The 15,055-nt window shown below is 51.6% G+C and overlaps 1 protein-coding gene across 1 annotated transcript; it reads right to left on the bottom strand.

Annotated features, from left to right (window-relative positions):
* Positions 1-963: 963 nt before the first annotated feature.
* TUT1 (terminal uridylyl transferase 1, U6 snRNA-specific) lies at positions 964-14,598 on the bottom strand. Its single transcript, XM_008274375.5, has 9 exons — positions 14,314-14,598; positions 12,867-13,057; positions 8,023-8,338; positions 7,742-7,842; positions 3,704-4,173; positions 3,022-3,131; positions 2,769-2,879; positions 2,522-2,614; positions 964-2,151 (listed from the first exon to the last, which is right to left on the bottom strand). The coding sequence occupies exons 1-9, from the start codon at positions 14,393-14,395 to the stop codon at positions 1,007-1,009; spliced, it is 2,619 nt and encodes an 872-aa protein (XP_008272597.3). The 5' UTR covers positions 14,396-14,598; the 3' UTR covers positions 964-1,006.
* Positions 14,599-15,055: the final 457 nt, after the last annotated feature.

Raw genomic sequence — 15,055 nt, 5'->3', positions numbered from 1 at the left:
GAGCCGTGGAGAAACAGCAGCCGGAAAGCGAGGACGGCATAGAAGGCACACGCACGACAGTTCGGTATCCAGCCGCGTTGGAGGGGGTGGGGCCTGAGGGGCCGCGCAGCCGGCGCGCTGGGCTTGTGACTGGCCGGCCCTTCTGCTGCAGCCGACCAATCAGAGCCCCGAGGTGGAGGTAGAAGGCGGGGGGGGGGAGGCGGGGGCGGGGAAACTGTGAGAACCGGCTAGCAGGGCCGCCCCTTCGCGGCTACGTGGCACAGCGGCCCACCCAGTGCGGCGCCGGCTCCCGCAGGCGCACCCCTCCCGCCTTCCTGCGGCAAGCGGCCTGACGGTAGGTTCTGCCAGCCCCTCGCATCGCCCGCGAAGCTCACGGGGCCGAGAAGCCAGAGCTGCGCGGAGGCGGGAGCTGGCGAGGTTCCTTTTGTTCCCGCTCTGGACTTGAGAGAGGAATGTACACGTAACAGGGGCTCGGGTCTGAAACCGTCTGCCAGAGTGAGGTTCGCTCACATGACACTAGTTTGCAACTCCGCATGCTGGTACTGCGACAAGGACACCAGACCTCTGACCCGCAGCAGTTCAGGGGCGCAGGAGAACCCAGCCATGGGCCCTGCCACCCGCTTCGGAGCCTGCATTCTGCTGGGTTGCTTTTTACCCATGTTCCGGTGTGAAAATCTATTACTCAGTTGAAGAACGAGAATGGAAGAGGTCTGAACCCACATCTCCGGCTTTGACACCACGTGTAAACCCGGGGCAGCAGCCTCACTGGAGGCAGACTTGCTGCAAAGCCCGCAAGCACGGTCATTCGGGAACTCTGCCAGGTGCCTGCAGGCCGTGCTAAGTGGGAAGACCGGGGTGATCGGGGTCAGACAAGGCAGATCTGAGAGGGCTGTATTAAGGTGTGGGAGAGCCCAAGAAGGAGGCGGAAAGTACCGGGAGAAAATCAGAGAAAACTGGAGAGTATTTGTATTAAACTAGCAGCTTTATTGCCCTCTATGGCCCATGTTCACTTGAGGAGATTTCGCAGTGCTTGAGGGAGGAAAACTTGTAAGAAGTGATAGAGGTCAGGGAACAGGCCCTGGGAATCCCGGAGAGGGGTCACAGTGAGAGTCTGGTCAGCTTGGGAGGCAGACACGATGAAGGTCAGGAGGGGGTCAGTTTCTAGCCTGGGTTCACTTCCCAGTCCTCTCAGCTCCTGGGTTACCCGAGCCTCAGTTGCCAGCCACCCAGCTTCTGTGCCAGCACCACCTCCACCTGCTTCCTTGGTTTGCTGCTGCAGGCGCCTCCGGGCACGCCGCCGCCCCTGCCACACTCGGTGCCACAAGGCACAGGGCCAGCTCACTGAGGAGAGGAGTGATGCCCCCTTCCCCGTGTCGCCCTGAGACCCTTCTTGGGCTGCCTCAGGGCCCTTGGCCCTCTGCTCTGCTAGTACTGTGAGAGCTCGCTGCCCTTCTCCCCCAGCCAGGTGCTTTCCAGGCATCAGGGGCAGCTCCCCTGGCTGCCCAGGGCTCTGCATGACCCAGTCCTGCACCGTCTCTCCAGCCTCTATAACCATCTCCTCCACTCCAGCTTCACTGTGGTCCCCTGCATGCCCTTGCTGCTCCTCTTGCCCCTCCTCACAGCTCCTCTGTGCATCTAGTTTCACCCTTTTGCTCGTCCCTCCCTGGGGAGACTCCTCAGTCCCACCTCCCTCTGACCGTGGTCTCTTGGTTCCCTGTTCTATGTGGCATCCCAGTGCTTCCCTTAACACCTGGACCAGGGCAGCAGTGAGCTGGGGGAAGGGAGCAGGAGGTAAGGGGATGGGCGTCGCAGACAGCAGGGAGCTTGGGGAGCTGGGCTGCAGAAGGGGGAGCAGACCCCAGTCCCGACCCCGGGAGGAACGGTGCTGGTACTGGAGACTTCGGCAGTAACTGGCTGCCGCTCGGCAGCAGTTCTGCAGCCGCCCGGCCACGCGGCTGGTCACGTTGGCTGCAACGTTGTGACTCAGGTCAAAGGGGTCCTGGAGATTCATGGGGCCCAGGCGCAGACCCTCCCAGAGGTTAGAGGGCAGGCCCCCTGCCACAGGCAGTGCCTGACCCTCCCTCAGGGACAGCAGTGAGCCACGAAGATCCCAGGAAGAGACGCACGAGAAGAACTGGGCTAGCAGGGAACCTGAAGGAGGCAGATTGGGGATAAGAGGTCACTTCGGAGCTGGGATTGAGACTCGCACAGGTCCTGACGGGAGCCGTTTCCTGAGAAGAGTCCCAAGCAGCCAGACTTCTCTGATCCCTGTGAACAAGGGGCCACGCCTCCCTCCCCAGACCCCAGTGCTGCTTCTTGCCCTTGCTAACAGTGTAACCTTGGACAAGTCACTTAATCGCTGTAAGGCATGGTTTCTTCCTCTGTAAAATGGCAATGACAATATTAGCCAACCCCAGGGCTGTTGTGAAAACCATGCCAGCCACACGGTAAGTGTGACCTAAGTCACCTATGATTGAGAGGAGCATCATTACTAGTCCTCATGCAGGCTCCCCAGACTCACCAACGGGTTCCACATTGGCGCTGGGCTCCAGTCTTGAGGCATCCCTGGGGAAGCTACAGTCCCAGCCATCAACTTCTACCTGTTCCTCCTCACCTGTCAAAGTGAAAGAGGTAAGGGACAATCTGGAAGCAGCAAGATTAGGGGCGGGCTTAGAAATGGGGATGCACCAGAGATAGTGTATCTGGCTACGATGAAGAAGAGAGATGAAGCTGATGAAGCAGGAAGGGTAGAGGCTGGGCCTTAATACCTGCTTTCTGAGTGAGCTGAGACACAGTGGGCAACACAGGAGGGTCCCTGGTCTGAAGGAAATAGATCACGAGCAAGGTCAAGGCGTAGTTATTGAGAAGGGGGCCACTTCCTGGGTAAATAATCAAGAATTCCAGTTAGACAAAAGGTGTCTCTGGGCCTCTCCTTGGCAGTTTCCTCAGCCCTGGTTCCCATACCTTCCTCCCTTTTCCTTCTGAATCCCTGCCTTCATCTGGACACCAATTCACACTCACCCGACAGCCCTCTGCCCTGAGCCCAGCAGCGGATGGTGTACACCAGGGGCCGCACTCGCTCATCCAGCTCAGAGCAGAGACTCAGGAATCGAGAGTTGTGCAGGGCCAGCCTGGGATAAAGGGGAGACTGCACGTTAGGGCTTAGGAACTCTCGAAACCCATTACTCCCAGTACTCATTCCAGACCTGTGTCACTGAGGCCTGCTGGAATAAGACCAAACACAGGTTTCCCAAGGCATTGCTGAAATGCTGGTCTTGTGAGAATGTGCAAAGTAGGTCAAATAAGCTTGGAAAGCACTACGTGCTCTTTGCCTACCCTGACATTCATGGAGCGTGCGACTGCTCAGACCCTTTAACAAGCAAAAGGAAGGAAAAGAAAGAAAAATGGAAGAATAGAAAGGGAAGAGAGAGGGGAAGGAGAAACCTATCTGCATTTAACTTAGCATTGCCCGAATTTATTCAGCCATGAACTCTTTTCTGCATCCCTTAAAAAATAGCATTCCAAAGAATGCACTTTGCAAACATTGAACAGAAGCCAGATAGGAGAAGATAAGTGGCAGAAAGGATGGGAACAAACAAGAAAACACTCAAGACTGCACAGGGAGAGGAGCTTCCCACTACTCATACACCCCAGAATTCTCCACTGGCCTTCCCCAACCACAACCTCCCCAAGACAAAGGTACCGATTACTGAGGGAGACGTCACCATGGAGTCCTGAAGGCCGATGGCAAAACTTGACCACAGGGCGCCGGGCAGAGGGCACAGTCTGGACTCGGTACACCCCAGGGACACACCCCCGGAGAATGGATCCCACCAGCTCCAGCATTGCTGCCCCCTCTGTTTTCTCTCCCTTTAGGGATTCTGCTAGTTCCAGGGCCTTCCCCAGGTCCCCCTCGCCCCTGTCCTCCTGTGGTGGTGAGGCTGGAGACAGGGACTGGGGAGAGGCGAGGGTCTCGGAGGCCAAAGCAGAGTCCGGAGTCTGGGGCGCCAGGGAAGAGGAAGGCATTTCAAAGTCCAGAGCTTCAGAATCCTGGGGAGAATTCGGAGGTGGAGAGTCTGGAGGAGAGGCCGGGGTGCAGGCCAGGGCTTGAGGATCCAGTGGGGAAGCAAGGGCTGAGTCCAGGGATGGAGATTCTGGAGTCTTTGGGACTGGCTGTGGACAAGAGAGCTGAATGAATGCCCCTCCTGCTGTCTACTGACATCCCCATCCCCAAGATACTAAATATTACTACTTATTAGGCAGAGTACAGCGAGGGAGGGAGAGACAGAGAGTCAGAGCTCTTCCCTCCACTGGTACACTCCTCAAATGGCTGCAATAGCCAGGACTGTGCCAGGCTGAAGCCAGGAACCAAGAACTCTACCCAAGAGGCTGGCGTTGTGGTGTAGTAGGTAAAGCCACTGCCTGTGATGTCGGCACCCCACACAGGCACCAGTTGGGAGTTTCAGCTGCTCCACTTCGAATCCAGCTCCCTGCTAATGGATCTGGGAAAGCAGTGACAGGTAGCCAAAGTAGTTGAGCCCCTTGCACCCATGTGAGAGACCCAGATGAAGTTCTGGCTTCAGCCTGGCCCAGCCCCAACTATTGTGGCCCAAATGAGGAGCAGACAGAGCACTCTCTCTGTAACTTTGCCTTTCAAATAAATAAATAAATCTTTAAAAAAAAAAAGAAGAAGAAGTAATCCTCCGCCTTGTGGCGCCGGCAGACCGGGTTCTAGTCCCGGTCAGGGCCCCGGATTCTGTCCCGGTTGCCCCTCTTCCAGGCCAGCCCTCTGCTGTGGCCCGGGAGTGCAGTGGAGGATGGCCCAGGTGCTTGGGCCCTGCACCCAATGGGAGACCAGGAAAAGCACCTGGCTCCTGGCTCCTGCCATCGGATCAGCGCGGTGCGCCGGCCGCAGCGCACTGGCCGCGGCGGCCATTGGAGGGTGAACCAACGGCAAAGGAAGACCTTTCTCTCTGTCTCTCTCTCTCACTGTCCACTCTGCCTGTCAAAAAAAAAAAAAAGAAGAAGAAGAAGAAGAAGTTGGACTTGGAAGTGGAGCTAGGACTTGAACACAGGTACTGCAATATGAGATGCAGGCATCCTAAGTGTTTCCTTAACTGCTATGGCAAATACCCACGCAACAGCAACCCTTTCTTAAGATAACCTTTAATCTCATAAATGGTTTATATTCTGCAAAAATGTCATTGTCACAAAAGACAAAGAAAGGCAGAGGAACTACTACAGATTATGAAGACTAAAAAGACACAGCAGTCCACTGCTGGGACAGCTGACACAGTTGCGTATGCACTGTAGTCTTGGAAAGTTGTACACTTGAGCCAGTGTATTATCTCCCCCACTTGATAACTACACTGTCGTAACACACTAGAACGCTTTGATTCTTAGGTTATACGTTATAATGCAACCTCTCAAATGATTCATAAAGGACAATGTGTGTGTGCATGCACGTATACAGAGAATGACAAAACAAATGTCTTTTTAAAAAAAATAACACCTTTTGTTGGGGCAGAAGGTCTATGGAACTTCACTTTCTGCTCAGTTTTCTGTGAATCTAAAATTGCTCTAAAAAATAAAGACTATTTTAAAAAATAATAAACCTTTCCTATTCCAAAGACAATCTGTACATTACATGCTAGAAAATACAGGTTCTCTATGGCCATACCACCCTGAATGTGCCTGATTTCATCTGATCTTAGAAGAAAATACAGTTAAGTAGGGATAGTCACTGTGGCACCATGAGTTAAACTAGCTGCTTAGGAGGCCTGCATCCCATATCTGAGTACAGCTTGGAGTTCTAACTACTCTGCTTTCGATCCAGCTTCTCGCTAATGCACCTGAGAAAGCAGTGGAAAATGACCCAAGTACTTGGGTCCTTACCACCCATGTGGGAGACCCAGATGAAGTTCCTGGCTCCTGGCTTCAGCCTGGCCCATTTGTTGAGTGAACCAATAAGTGGGAGATCTTTCTCTGCCTTTCCCTCTTTCTGTCACTCTGCCTTTCAAATACATAAAATAAATCTTTAAAAAATAAAACAGAGTTCAGTGCTGTGGCACAGTGGGTTAAGCTGCTGTCTGCAGTACCTGCATCCCATATGGGTGCCAGTTTATGTCCCGGCTGCTCTGCCTCCCATCTAGCTCCTGCTAATGCACCCAGAGAAGGCAGAGGAAGATGGCCCAAGTCCTCGAGTCCCTGCACCCATGTGGGAGACGTGATGGATCCTGGCTTCAACCTGGCCCCACCCTGACCATTGCAACCATTTGAGGAGTGAACCAGTGGATGGAAGATCTCTCTCTCTCTCTTTCAGACATATAAATGAATCTTTGAAGGAAAAAATAATTATTATAAAAATAAATTTAAAATAATTCCCGGGGCCAGCACTATGGTACACCAAGCTAGGTCTCTGCCTGCAGCACCAGCATCCCATACAGACACTGGTTCATGTCCTGGCTGCTCCACTTCCGATCCAGCTCTCTGCTTGTGGCCTGGGAAAGCAGTGAAAGACAGCCCAAGTGCTTGAGCCCCTTTACCTATGTGAGAGACCCAGAAGAAGCTCCTGACTCCTAGCTCCTAGCTCCTGACCAGCCCAACTCCGGCCATTGAGGGCATTTTTGGGGAGTGAACCAGTGTATGGAAAGCCTTTCTCTCTGTCTCTCCATCTGTCTGTAGCTCTACCTCTCAAATAATAAAACCTTAAAAAAAAAAAAAACTCCTAAATCACCTTATTGTGTATCCTTTTACTATATATTTTTTTCCAAAATAAGATAGTGTATATACCACTTTGAAATTGCTGTTTAAAATAAATAAAAATGAATAAACAAACATGTTTTAAAAGAAACAGGAGCAAGCATTGTAGCATAGAGGGTAAAGCTACTGTCTCCCACACTGACATCTCACATGGGTACCTATTTATCTTCTGGCTGCTCTACTTCTGATCCACCTCCCTGCAAATGGCCTGGGAAGAGCAGCGGAGGATGGCCCAAGTGGTTGGGCCCCTGCCACCCATGTAGGAGACTTGGATAAAGCTCCTGACTCCTGGCTTCAGCCTGTCTCAGCACTGGCTGTTGTCATCTGAGGAGTGAACCAGTGGTTAGAAGATCTTTGGCTATGTAACTCTTTATTTATTTGAAAGGTAGAGTTATAGACAGAGAGAAAGGTCTTCCATCCACTGGTTTACTCCCCAAACGGCCACAATGGCCAGAGCCGGCCGAATCCAAAGCCAGGAGCTAGGAGCTTCTTCTGGGTTTCCCACGTGGGTGCAGGGGCCCAAGCACTTGGGCCATCTTCCACTGCTTTCCCAAGCCATCAGCAAAGAGCTGGATCAGAAGAGCCACTAGGACACAAACCGGTGCCCATACAGGATGCCTGCACCACAAGCAGAGGCTTAGCCTACTACACTACAGCACCAGACCCAAAATAAATAAATCTTTAAAAAAAAAAAAAAAAAGAAAGAAACGTGGTACATCATAGTACAACCTATGAAATGACGGAGACAATAAAATAGAGAAAATGAGATTTTCAGAGGCAGATTTCTTCTTATAACTGTCATCTATTCTGTGTCAATTCATTTTCATCCTAACTAATGCCTAACCATATTCACATTCCTCCAATTGCAATAACCTTTTCAGAGAGGTCCTATTATACCCATTTTGCAGATGAGAAACTAAGGCCCACTGTCACATGACCATTCTCACTGCCTCTTCCCAGCTGCCCCCTCGTCACTCACCTGAGGTTCTTCCATGTCACCCAGATCCAAGAACAGGTCAAGATCACAGCCATGGACATCAAAGCTGTTTATGGAAGAGCCAAAAGGATGGACCACACAGCCTGGGTGCCGAGCAGAGAATAAAGGTCAAGAAACATTAGGGAGGAGCAGGGGTGGAAGACCATAAAGGAGTGCCCAGGAGGAAGAGCAGTCAGGTAAACACCTCCAGCTGTGACACCGGGATGCAGACACTGAGGAGGGAAGGACAGGAGGCTTCGGACACAGTCGCGGAGGTGACTTACCCGGGAAGAACTCCGTGAAAACCTCCTGCATCAGGGCCACCACCAGGCTCCGAAGCTGTCGCTCGGCCTCAGACAGCTCCCTCAGCCCCACGAGCTTTACCATCTGTGCCCCCACATCTGGGGCTTCAGCCAGTGCCTTGGCCAGGTGCTGACTGTCAGGGGCTGCTCCCTTGGGGGATTTGGAGGCTGGGCTCTGGAACTCCTTCTGCTCCCGTGGCCGGACGCGCAGGCGGTGTCCTCCCAGGCTGTGCTGGGACTGTGACAATACAGCCTCCCGAGCACTCACGTCCCCCATCTCCACGATGGCAAACACTCCCTAGCAGAGAAAGCATGACGGTTTGGACCAAAAATTCAAACCTGTGGTGCAGCAGTGGAATACCTCATACATGGGAATACTATCTTGATGATGCTTTCATTAATAGGGAACATATTTAGAAAAGCAATTCTCTCAGGGCCGAGCTGTGGTACAATGGGTAAAGCCGCTGCTACAGTGCTACCATCCCCTCTGGGCACTAGCTCAAGTCCCGGCTGCTCCACTTCCAATCCAGCTCTCTGCTATGGCCTGGGAAAACAGTAGAAGATGGTCCAAGTCCTTGGGCCCCTGCATGGGAGACCCAAAAGAAGCTGGCTTTGGATTGGCCCAGCTCCAGCCATTAGGGTTTTTGGGGAGTGAAACAGCGGCTAGAAGACCCCTCTCTCTCTCTCCTCTCCTCTCTCTTTCTACCTCTCTGTAACTCTGCCTTTCAAATAAATAAATTTTAAAAAAAGAAAAACAATTCTCTCCCTCACTCTTAACCAACACATTTCTGTCACCCTAATCTGCCTCTGAAAATCCCATTTTGCCTATTTTATCATCCCCTACTCTTCCCAGTTTTATCATTTCACAGGAGATACTAATATCTACTCCCTAACTTTTGTTTTCTAATGCTCCTTTTTTTTTTTTTTTTTTTTTTTTTTTTTTATTTTTGACAGGCAGAGTGGACAGTGAGAGAGAGAGACAGAGAGAAAGGTCTTCCTTTGCCGTTGGTTCACCCTCCAATGGCCGCCGCGGCCGGCGCGCTGCGGCCGGCGCACCGCGCTGATCCGATGGCAGGAGCCAGGAGCCAGGTGCTTTTCCTGGTCTCCCATGGGGTGCAGGGCCCAAGCACCTGGGCCATCCTCCACTGCACTCCCTAGCCACAGCAGAGGGCTGGCCTGGAAGAGGGGCAACCGGGACAGAATCCGGCGCCCCGACCGGGACTAGAACCCGGTGTGCCGGCGCCGCTAGGCGGAGGATTAGCCTAGTGAGCCGCGGCGCCGGCCTTAACTTTTGTTTTCTAAAAAAAAAAGTTTATTTTTTATTATTTTTTGAAAGGCAGAGGGAGATCTTCCATCTACTGCTTTACCCCAAAATGGCTGCAACAGCCAAGGCTTGGGCCGGGCCGAAGCCAGGAGTCTGGAGCTCCATCCAGGTCACCCACATGGGTGGCAGAGGCCCAAGCAGTCAGGCCACCTTCCACTGCTTTCCCAGAAGCATTAGCAGGGAGAAGCAGTGGACTGGAAGCAGAGCAGGCAGAATGTGAACCAGTACTCTGACATGGGATACAGGTGTCCCAATCAGCAGATTAACCCTCTGCATCACAATGCCTGCTCACTGAACTGTATATTTTATGCTGTGTAAGATTCTCAAATTTTTAAGAAAGGAAAGCTACCAACCCTACACTTACATCTACCCTTATGTCAGAGCAAAGAACGAAAGTGAAGCCAAGGACAAACCACTCTTTGGACCTGCCTAGGCAAGTCTTAGCAGAATCACCAGCCTGCACTTCAGCATCAAGTTTGCAACCAAAGCTCCAGCTAGAAACTAGGTGTCAGGGCTGATGTGGTGGCCCAGCGGGTTATGGCCCCAACTTGCAAAAGGCTTCCCATACTGGAGTGCTTGTTTCAAGCCATGGCTGCTCTAATTCTGATCCAGCTTCCTGCTAACCTGTCAAGAAAGGCTGCAGAAGATGGCCCGACTACTTGTGGGAAACCTAGATGGAGTTCCTGGCTCCTGCCTTTGGCTTGACATAGACCTGGCTGTTGCGGCCATTCGGGGGAATCAACCAGCAGATGGAAGATCTCTTTTTCAAATAAATAAATAAATCTTTTTAAAAAAAAATAAGAAAGAAATTAGCTGTCCCTTTGCCTATCCTTGTCCTTGTGCACCTTTCTCTCAAGAACCTGACAGCATCAGGGAAGCCAGAATTAGCAGACCCAGAAGCAACTGCCCTCAACATTCTTCTCCTCTCAACACCACCTGCCTCAGCTAGAGCTACCATTCGTTGAATGCTCATTATAAAGCCAGAAGTTCACATAAACTATCTCAAAGGCTCCTCAGCCTCCTATAAGGTATATATTGTTGGTGTCGGTGCTGTGGCATAGCAGGTTAATGCCCTGGCCTAGGGCACCGGCATTCCATGTGGGTGCCGGTTCGAGACCTGGCTGCTCGACTTCCGATCTGGCTCTCTGCTGTGGCCAAAGTCCTTGGGCCCCTGCACCCCCATGGGAGACCTGGAAGAAGCTCCTGGCTCCTGGCTTCGGATCAGCACGGGTCCGGCCATTGCGGCCAACTGGGGAGTGAACCATCAGGTGGAGGACCTCTCTCTCTCTCTGCCTCTCCTCTCTCTGTGTAGCTCTGACTTTCAAATAAATAAATAAATCTTAAAAATATATATATATTGTTATTTTCATTTTACAAGTTAGGAAATTAACTCCAAGACACTAAGTACTTGTCACTGCTTCCTAAGTAGGATCTTTTTTGTTTTAAAAAGATTTATTTATTTGAAAGACAGAGTTACAGAGAGAGGTAGAGACAGAGAGAAAGGTCTTCCATCTGCTGGTTCACACCACAGATGGCCGCAATGGCTGGAACTGAGCTGATCCAAAGCCAGGAGCCAGGAGCTTCTTTGGGTCTCCCACGCAGGTGCAGGGGCCCAACGACTTGGGCCATCTGCTATTCCAGGCCATAGCAGAGAGCTGGATGGGAAGAAGAGCAGCCGGGACTAGAATCGGCACCCACATGGGATGCCAGCGCTTCAGGACAGGGCTTTAACCCACTGCGCCACAGCGCTGGCCCCCCTAAGTAAGACCTTAAACTTCCAAATGCCCAACTTCTCACTGATGATTTTTTTTTTCAAGAATGGTGAAAATTAAATGAGATAGTGTGTGTAAAATACTTAGTACATAATTGGTGCATAGTAATTATGGAAAAATTTTAATCATCATTGTTATAATAATTAGAACCCTCAGAAATTTGAGGTTTAACTTCAGGACAAGATCATTAATTGCAAATTAAATAAGTTATCAACAAACACAAGGTCACTGAACTTCCCAAAGAAGTAACCTGGGGCAGACACTGCCAAGTACCCATCAAATACACGTTCTCATTTCCTCCTTACTAACAAAACCCTGATTTTGCTGAGAGGCAAACTGCCCGCTAAAAATGCTTAATTTCCCAAGCTTGCCTATAACACGGGGAAAAGCCCTCTGGAGAAAGTTTTTCCTCAGAAATTAAAAAAAAAAAAAAAGTGGGAGTTACACTCAGCTGGCACTGGCCTTCTACATCATACTCTTCAACCTGCCTCCTTCGGCCTAAAGATGGGTAAGCAGCAGTTGCACAACTATGAGGTAAGAACCGTGGGCCAATAATAATGACAGAGCAGCAGGAAAACTGCACAACCCAGGACTTCCAAGGTCTGGATTATTGGTTACATGAGAAAAGCTAGATTATTTTTAAGCCATTTGTAGTAGAGTTACTCAATACAGTCCTAACAAAAACCAGCCCACCCACCCCGAACCTAAAAGAAGGGCCTAGGCTGCTTAAGGATATTTGGGATCACCCAAGCCACACCTACATACCCACAGTGCAGCCTCAGAATCACAATGTGACCAACAACACAACAGTGAGTTTTTTTCAGATAACTAAAGGTACAGTAATGAAAAGGTCCACCTGGCATATAGAGTTAGGCCTGTGCTTGGGACTCCCACATCCCACATCAGAGTGACTGCTTCAAGCTCCAGCTGCTCCACTTCAGATCCAGCTTCCTGCTAATGCACCCTGGGAGGCAGCAGATGATGGCTCAAGTGTTTGAGCCCCGCCACCCATGCGGGAGACCCGAATAGAACTCCTGGCTCCTGACTTTAGCGAAGTCCAGCTCTGGTAGATATTTGGAGAGTAAACCAGCAGATGGAAAATCTCTCTTTTATCTCTTTTTTGCCTTTCAAGTAGATAAAAAATAACCATTTTTTTAAATCAGGGAATCAAGACAAAAAGAACCACAAAAAATGAACACTGTCTGAGACAGAGCTCTGACCTCATAACCTCAGTACCTATTAATGTAAGTTAATAAGCTGCCAACCAGTTTATGAGCTGGCTTCTTGTGCATTTGATCCTCCATTGGTAATGCTGTGTTTAAGCACCAACGTTCACTATAATTACCCACTGAACTATCTACTTTCTCACCTAGACTGGACGTTCATGTGAGCAGGCCCACATCTATCCCATTCACTACTCAGAATGCAGCCCTGAGACAGTGCCTACTAAAAGTTAGCAATGAATAACTAATTGCTGAACAAAACATTAGCTGAAGAAGTAGATGACAGACAAGTCCCCCAGTGACCAACCCTGATGAAATAAAACCCAGGGGCAGGGAGCAGGATGTGAAGGTAGGAGAAGCTCATCAAGTCAAAGTAGCCCAATGGTGTCCACCAAGACAAGGTCACATCAGGAAGCAGTCCAAACAGGCTGCTGGTTTCTCTCTCTTGTCCCTCTCGGTATGTGGCACACCTGATTCATTCTTAAACCCTAGAGTCACTCTCTCTACCTTGTCCTTGTCCATGACGATACTGGCCACAGGTCCAAATGCCTGGAAGTACTCAGAGAGCTGAGCAGAATCCACATCCCTGGGAAATCCACTGACAAACACACTTCGAAGTCCCTGGGCCTTTCTGGCAGCTCGTAGTTCTACCAGGTGCCGGTGCTTCCGGCCTCCCAAATGGGCTTCTAAGCTGGGTCCTGCAAGACAAGTGAGAGACACACACATACGATTCACTATCAGCACCTGCCCTCCTGCCTTTGCTCTCTGCCTGTGTAAATCCTACCATCTTTCCAAGCCACAGTGTGGCCTGTGAATAACAAAGCCCCAGCTGCTTTCACAGTTCTCTCTTGTCCATTTGTCTGTATCATGCATCCTTTAAATGGTTTCCAAGGGAACCAGATACATTATCACTAGTTCTTAAACCATATATATGCCAAGGTAAAGCAACACCAGCAAAAGGGAAAAAATAAATAAATAAAAATTGACAGGTAACTCCTTCAGGCCCTATTTAGAAGAACTAATGGCTGAAGGATCCTCCTGGATTGTCTCTGGGCATGTTACAGTGATTGCAAGTGCAGGATCTGAAATCACACGGCTCAAGTTCAAATCCAAGCTGTCAAGCTGAGGCGTTAATGCCTTGCTCATCAGTTTCCCAAGATGTAAAATGGAGACAATAATAGTACCTACTACACGGGTGTTATTCATATGCAGTGCTTGGCAGAGTCTGGTACATGGTAAATGTGGGGGAATAAGCTGCTATGTTTATTATGAATCAGCTGCTTGCTGTCACCGAAGCAGGTGGGGCCAGAGAAGACCTGGGTTTCTACCTTGCCTTACTGGACAAACAGTGGTAGTACCATTCACAAAGAAAATGAAGACCTTGTTTAGGTTAGCTCTGACTCATACTTCAGGTACAATTTGAGGTCTCCCGGCGCCCCTTGCGCCATCATACAAGGACGCTGTCTACCTTGCCAACCCCACCTCCTGCCTCTTCCCCACCGGTACCTCTTCTCCAGTTATTCGTGCCATGCTGGTTCGCCCATCCCGCCGTTGGGTGGGTCCCCTCTAGGGCTTCCCAGACTCAATCACCGCCCTGTCTGTGACCCCGCAGCTCTCCAAACATACCTGCGGAGCACTGAGTTCGTCCGTCTCTGGGTAGTGAACCACCTCTCCCCACTCACCCACCCCTTAGAGCCCAGCAGAGTACCAGGCACAGGGCAGACGTTCGGGGAAACTTTCGGCGCGATTTCCTATACTGGGAAAGAAGGGTGTAGCGTGGTGGAGCCGTCCCCGGCTCTCCAATTCTCTCGGACGTGCAGAGTGAAAAAGGGGGTGAGCGACCCTACCGCTGACTGCAGAGGAACTATGGTCTACACTACCCTAACTTTGGCTAGGACCCACAGGCAGAAGCCCACCACCACCACCACCACCACCCTCACTAGCCACCGCTTACGGTTGGCTGTAGTAATGTGGCAGAGGCAGCAGCGGAAACCCCCGCGCGGCAGCGATTCGACATCCGAATCCACCGCCGCCATCGCGACCCTCCGGCGCCGACGGAACACCGCCGGATCCGCCTCCGCCTCCGCCTCCGCCTCCGCCACCGCCGGATCCGCTTCGCCGGTTCCCAGCGCGCTCGCAAGCCACTTCCGCCAACCGGATGGGAAGTGACGGTCAATCGCGAGGAGCACACTCCCCCAGAAACCGAGCTCCTTCCACTCCTGGTTCCGTTTCCAGTCCGGGGTGGGGAAAAAGCCGCCCGGCGACGACGCTCATCGGCAGGCGGTAAGCCGATTGGCGAGCTCCGAGCTACTCAGGCGTTGATTGGCCCAAAGGATCGTGAATATTCAAAACAGCAGCCACAAAGGTAGGCGGCGGCTTGCGTCAGGCTGGCTCCCCGACCGGCGGCCAGTCACCTCTTGGCCAGTGGTCGCGGGCCGGCTGCGCCGCGCGCTTCTCCACCGGGCAGTAGCAGAGACTCCCGCAGCTGTCCCCTCAGTCCCGTCTTTACCTCCGCTGACTCCAGGGCTGTCCCAGGACTGCCAGCCCCTTCAGGGCCTTTCTTCTCTCCCTCCACCCCGGCTCCTCCCGCAAAACGAAGGTCCCACGACTGCTTTCTAGCCCCGGTTGAGGGGCTCCGCCCGCACTGGACACTTTCCGGACTCCGCGAACCAACGGCCAGATCGCTGCGGTCCCAG

The sequence above is a fragment of the Oryctolagus cuniculus genome, chromosome 1 (assembly GCF_051225735.1).
Source record: "Oryctolagus cuniculus isolate XC-2025 breed Fujian yellow rabbit chromosome 1, ASM5122573v1, whole genome shotgun sequence".
Lineage (NCBI taxonomy): Eukaryota > Metazoa > Chordata > Mammalia > Lagomorpha > Leporidae > Oryctolagus > Oryctolagus cuniculus.
Note: the sequence above shows the minus strand (reverse complement) of the source record. Positions and strands in the feature narration are given on the sequence as shown.